At 54.7% G+C, this 6,113-nt stretch overlaps 1 protein-coding gene across 4 annotated transcripts; it reads right to left on the bottom strand.

Moving 5' to 3' along the window:
- Positions 1 to 1,393: 1,393 nt before the first annotated feature.
- On the bottom strand, positions 1,394 to 5,795 carry LOC4332722 (zinc finger CCCH domain-containing protein 22-like). 4 transcript variants are annotated; one of them, XM_066308142.1, is made up of 9 exons: positions 4,341 to 5,795; positions 4,076 to 4,255; positions 3,781 to 3,971; positions 3,595 to 3,669; positions 3,133 to 3,393; positions 2,918 to 3,032; positions 2,537 to 2,761; positions 2,378 to 2,456; positions 1,394 to 2,261 (listed from the first exon to the last, which is right to left on the bottom strand). In XM_066308142.1, the coding sequence occupies exons 1-8, from the start codon at positions 5,321 to 5,323 to the stop codon at positions 2,420 to 2,422; spliced, it is 2,067 nt and encodes a 688-aa protein (XP_066164239.1). In that variant the 5' UTR covers positions 5,324 to 5,795; the 3' UTR covers positions 1,394 to 2,261; positions 2,378 to 2,419. The 4 variants fall into 4 exon arrangements, with proteins under 4 accessions (XP_066164239.1, XP_066164240.1, NP_001404574.1 ...); XM_066308143.1 differs by having other exon boundaries at positions 2,378 to 2,453; NM_001417645.1 differs by having other exon boundaries at positions 3,595 to 3,674; positions 3,786 to 3,971; positions 4,341 to 5,701.
- Positions 5,796 to 6,113: the final 318 nt, after the last annotated feature.

Here is a 6,113-nt window from a genome sequence, read left to right as displayed (position 1 = left end):
CTTTCACGCCACACCCGCGCGCACCACAGAAAACTCACGCTCTCAGCCTCCAAGCCTCCGGCGGCGCGTCGGCTTGACGGACTGAACATGAACAGAGAGGCAAGCGGGGGCGCAGCCGCGCAGGCAGCGCACATCCGCAGGCGCAGGGGGCGCGCATTGAAGCGTTCCGCTGCCGCGGAGGCAATCTACGGGGCCCAAACGGGGCGCGGTGGCGGGGGCGCACATGCATCCGCTGGGCGCGGCGCGCGCACAGCCACAACAAAACAAAGGGGGAAGGGAAGGACGTAACAAAAGCTGCACAGTGCGCGCGTCCGGCCCGGCGTCCGCTGTAGGCGGCATGCATTGCCTGATGGATGAACAAGGGGGTGGGGTGTGGTGGACTGGTGGGGTGGCCGGCCGGCGTCCATGATTCCGTAGGTCGGTAGGTTATTGTTGCCGGGCGGTGCGTCTCTGTTCAAGTGTTGGTCCTTTGGGGTTTCAGGTTTGACTCCGTATAGGTGACGTCGTTACCGATTGCACCAAACCTTGGATTACATGTGCATGCGAGAGATTGTGTGAGCCTACTACTAGTAACGAAAACAACCGTGCAGTTCTATTTCATTGTTTTAGAAATCAAGAGCATGCACTGTTGTGACTTGTGCGCCCTTTTGCTCACGAAGCTAGTACAGCGTTTTCTCAAACAAGGAAAAGAGAAACTGTACTCCTACACTCTACAGCTACGTAGGAGTAGCAAAGTACTAGCACGGCTAGTTTAGCAGGTCTACGACAAGAGGAATTGCGCTACATCGTGGCTGCTGCTGCAACCATTCCGTACACTCTCCGTAGCACAGAGACACAGTCACGCAGACAGGTTGGCCTGCGAACGGGCCAAAGCCACGTACTGTCGCCGTTGGACTCGATAAAAGCCTGGGGGCGCACAGCCTGCGTCGCCCACATGGGCGTGACGAGGCCTGCTACTGTGGGCCCTTACCTTGGGGCCCACCACCTCTCGCTCTCTGTCAAACGCCCTTTTTACCCCCTCGCGTATCTGGGCCTGCGGCCCACCCTTGATCTACCGCACGTAGTAGTAGTACAACTAGTAGTAACGCTGTTCTCTCTCGCGGTGCAACGGACGATAGAGACTTGATGAGTGAGAGGCATCATGGTCATCAGGTATCCGTCGATGTGCACGCCCAAAACGACAAGGCAGGTTGCAGCGTTTACTTATAGGCAAAGTCAAGACAAATCGAGCGATCATCAAGTTGATCACCATACCTACCTTGTTATAGGGTGTCCATGCCTAGCTTATTGCATGGAGTATTTGCATGTCGGCTTGATTGGAAGATTTTGCGGCGCTCCAGTTTGGGCCACAAGTTGGCATCACAGTAACCAGAAGGGATGGGAAACTATCAGCTTAATTAAAAGACGCCATTCATTCCAACCCTTGGCTTGGGGCCCAATATCATTTTTACAGATTGACAAATTAGTTGGGATAACTTTCTTTCTATAGAGCAATGACTAGACAGCTACAGTAATAGATGGTATAGTAATCTACAGATTCATTCAGCAAGATCTGAAAAAAAAAATAAAAAGGAGGTTCAAAGAACAAAGAAAAGGTGTCCTTTGTACAAGTGGCCTGCATCTGCTGAGGGGCGCAAATAACGCTGGTCGGCAGCTGACCGAGGAGGTGTGAGTGGGATCTTGCCACTCTCCTGATCAAACAACATGGCCAAGTAGGAGAACCAAAGAGATATTTTAGTACTAGCACAGGTAAAAATACTTCACAGACCACTTCTTGCCATGGCCATGTGATCCTTCTCCGGCTTCTTCTGGGATTATTTGCACTTGTCCATGATATTTGCATCCCCTGAAGCTAGCAGGATGCACCTGTGTTACATCTGACTTATATAGAAGCTGTTACTGGCCTTGTTTACTAGTTACTTCACAGTTAGTGCCTACAACTTAGATGAACAACTGGGTAAACATCAACTATATATGTTGTTGATGGCAGTTGTAATTGAGTACTACTAGTATATCTAATATTATAAGGGGGTAACACTGGATTGCTTATATATATTAAGTATCTCACAACACTGCATGTCTGCATCTACTGGCTTTTTTTCCTAGTCAAAGGCTAATGGCATCTTCACTTGTGGTTTTAATAGAGCTACCCACTAAAAAGGGCAACCAAAAAGAAATAAACAAGGGAGCTAACACTATGCTGACACTTCACTCCTTTTCTCCTATATTCCACTATCGCTTTTCTTTTGCTTCTTGTGTTCCTGTCACAGACAAATAGAAAAAAGGAGCGGAAAGAAAACAAGACAGCAAAATCAGAAGGTGAAAGGCTTATTATTTTGGAAGCATAGTGGGAATAAAGGAAGGATTAAGTGCTTACTATGATTAGGCTGGGGGATTCACTCATCCATTGCAGAGAACTTTACATCCCAATCGCTCCGTGATCAGAGGCCAGCCTGCTTATTGCGTTCACCAAATCATTTCAAGCATCGATCACAAGATATCGGATCCATCAATATAATCACAGTACATGCCATACCTGGAAACCGAGAAGAAGTCTCTTGGCGAAGGTATATCCAAAGTAGAGGGCCGCAGATGGTTGATTCCACCTCCAGCATTAGTGCCCGCGCTGATGCCTACATGAGATGCACTGCAGCTACTTGTCGCGACGACACCGGTATCAGTGGTGGTGAAACTTTGGTGAGCTGAGACAGAGGACTTAGTCGGCGAAGCAAACGGGCTGTCCGGCAAATTGTGCTCCAAGCTGCAGAATATCCATATCAAATGAAAGCCATGAGCCACTGAAGCAGCCCAACCTTTTCAGCTTCTATGTGCATCAAATCATGAAAGCTAACTGCAAGAATAATAAGCAAACAGAATGATGATGATGGTCTGTCTAGTGTAGTTTAGTAAGATCCACCTTTGGTCGCTATCAGCATTCAGGCTCGCCTCACCAGCAGATTCTTCCTTATCACCTCCTCCGTTGACCATTTTCCTCTCTTCTGTGAAGTAACCTGTTCCCTTGAGCTGCTCGCCTATAAACGACCAAGAAATTACAAGGATCAGTAGTGTCGAATGAGTGGATGAACTCGTCTTACAATGCTTGACAGGCAGACCGACCGAAGTAACACATACCAGAATCAGGCGGTGACTCGACCATGGTGGTGGCAAGAGGCTGACTGGAACCGAAGGCATTGGCGGTGGGAATTGTCATCGCCATTGCTGTTGTGACAGCAGCTGCGGCTCTATTCTTGAGGTCGAGCAGCTGGAGGTCCATGAGACGGCGACTGTGGAGTTCGATGGCCTGTTGCAGCTCGGCAGCCTGCTGCTGCTCCTCCAGTTTCCTACGAAGCATCATCTCGTTTGTGCTATTGGAGTGCTGCAGCATCCTCGCACCTGCCAGGCACCAAACTTCACATCAGCAGATCGCTCTAATACACCATACCAAAGATCAAGCAGGAAGGCATTGAGGCTGTTCGTTTGTGCGACTTGCAGCTGCGTTACAGCTGCAGCAACAGTATCCACTATGAAACAATGAACTACAGCTGTGCTGCCACAGCTAGCACAAACGATCGGAGCGAGCTAGGATATTTTTACCGAGCTGATGCAGATCGAATGGGTCTCTGCCGTCCAGGCCAGTGGGGGTCGTGCAGCCGGAGAAGTCACCTTGATGTTTCCTGCAAGATGAGTGGAAAAAAAATTATAAGCAACCAGGAAAACTGCATGCACGGATACAGTTGCAGTTTAAAGATGCGGAATTAAAACGCCGGAGCGTGTTCCAAGCGTGCCTGTACTTGTCGGGGACCTTGCCCTTCTCCTTGTAAGGCTTGACGAGCACGCGGGCGTCGCAGATGAAATGCGGATTGCCCTTGGCCAAGATCAGCTTCACCGTCTCAGGGTACACGAAGGTGACGAACCCGAACATGCGCTTCTGCTGGTACGGGATGCGCACGTCGTGCACCGGACCGTAGATGCTGCAGCGCGGGCGCATTGCCAAGAACAGCAAACATGCCAATCAGATCGCGTTCTACCGAGTCCGCCATGAAAGAAGAAACATCATTGCAACATCGCATTATACCTGAAGTAGTTGGAGACGTCCTCCTCGCGGAACGTGCTGTCGGCCGGGAAGGTGAGGTAAATCTGGCGCGATCCGGGGTTCATCATGCTGGCAAAGTCGACGCGGTCCAGGCGCGGCCGCCCCATGAACTTGTGCGCCTCGTCGCTGCCGCCGAGCATCAGCGCCGCCGCCGCCGCGGCTCTGCACACGCGCAACCAAACAACAAAGGTTGGAACTTTGAAAGCTTCGAGCTTGGAATATGGAGGTTGTAAAAGGCGGTCGGTACCTTTGGTTGTCGTTGTGCTGCTGCTGCAGCAAGAGGCTGAGGCACTTGGTGGCGGCGGATGGCGAGCCGGGGAGCGACCCTGTGGGTGAATAGGGGAAGGCAGCAGGGCCGAGGCGCTGGCTCTTGGAACGGAGGAGGAAATCCTGGCACTGCTGCTGCTCGGCGGTGGCCGCGTCCATGGCGGCGCCCGTCAGAGCGGCGGCGTCGTCGCCGTGGACGAACCTGCAGCTGCTGCCGTTCTTGCAGAACCCGCGCGCGTAGTACAGGCAAGGCTTCCACCCGAAGCCGTCGCTGCTGCCGCCGCCGAGGCAGAGCTCGTTGACCGACGCGCTCCGGCGGTGCCCAGGGCCACCGTTTGCCCAGCCGAGACCGTACGGGAACATCCCGCCGCCCTCGCCGGGACCGGGGCTCCGGCACTCCGCTCCATCGAACCCCTGGAGAGGGTGGCTGGGGTTGACGCCCCCCTCGTTGAGGAACGCGAGCTGCTCCTGCAGCTGGAAGTCGTCCAGGAGCACGTCCCCACCCCGAGGAAAGAAGGGCGGCGCGTTCGCCGCGGCGCCTCCCCCGCTGTTCGCCGGGCTGATTAGCTCCTCCCCAGCGCCCACCACCTCATCCACGGACCCATTGCTCCTCGAGAACGGCTGCGCCTGCGCCCACGAGGACGGCGAGGACGCGGACAGCGGCGACGGCGACGGCGCGGGGCCGCGGCCGGAGTTCTGCCGCGACAGCAGGAACGGCGAGTGGGCCGCCGGCACGGTGGGCGACGACGACGACGGCGGCGGCGGCGGCGGGAGGAGGGCGAGCTCCTTGCGAGCCTGCGCCATGACGCTGTGGAGCAGCGCCTCGGGGCCGAAGGCGAGGCGTATCATCTCCTTGTCGCCGTGGTCCTGGATGAGCAGGAGGCCCATGATCTTGGCGGCGTGGTCAGGGTCCAGCGCCTGGATCCGGGAGAACACCACCTTGGTCGCCTCGTAGGCGTCCATGGCCGCGCCCAAGAAACGCCCGGAGCAACAAGTTCTCCTTCTCCTTCTTCTTCTTCCCCTCCCTTCGCCCCACGCACACACACACACACACACACACACCGCTGCTGCTCACGAGCTTCTCGCTTCTCCCCTCGCCTTCACCTCACACACCTTTACCCCTCCTTTTCCGCTGGTGTTGTGTAGTGCCTACAGCCTTAAGTAGCGCAGTTGCCGCAGCAAAAACAAAACTAGCTGGCGCTGCTTTGGCTCGGTCCGGTTGCTCGGTAGCCTCCGCTTCCCGGAGCTGCGGCAGCGAGCAGCTCCATTTCCGAAACTTTGGTGCTTAGCCGCGGCCTATCACCACACCGTGCACCTCACGCTCCCTCTATTAAGCAAAGCAAAGCAGGCACAGCGGATGGCCTGGCCTCTTCGCCTCGCTTCTCGTCTCCTCTCTTCTCCTCGGGGGTCGGTTGACAGGGGACGGGGGACCGGCGAGGGTGGGTTTCTTGGGGCTTGGGACTTTGTACTGTTGCGGGACGAGCGAGTACGGGGCTGATGGGGCGGTGTGTAATTGCCATTGTTTTTTAAGGGGTTCCGGGGCAATGTTTGCTTCTGAAATTTGGGGTCTAGTAGTATCAGAGAGGAACAAATTAAATGTTGGCTCCATTTCCCCACCGGTTAACCACACACACCGCAGCTCCCTCCTTCTCCGCCCCCCGTCGCTTTTATGTCGTCACCGTTTCCCTAAGCACACGACTTCATCCGTCACGCTTTGTTTCGACCCTCAGCAATTCCCGACGTAATACCATAA

The sequence above is a fragment of the Oryza sativa genome, chromosome 3 (genome assembly GCF_034140825.1).
Source record: "Oryza sativa Japonica Group chromosome 3, ASM3414082v1".
In the NCBI taxonomy this organism is placed as follows: Eukaryota; Viridiplantae; Streptophyta; class Magnoliopsida; order Poales; family Poaceae; genus Oryza; species Oryza sativa.
Note: the sequence above shows the minus strand (reverse complement) of the source record. Positions and strands in the feature narration are given on the sequence as shown.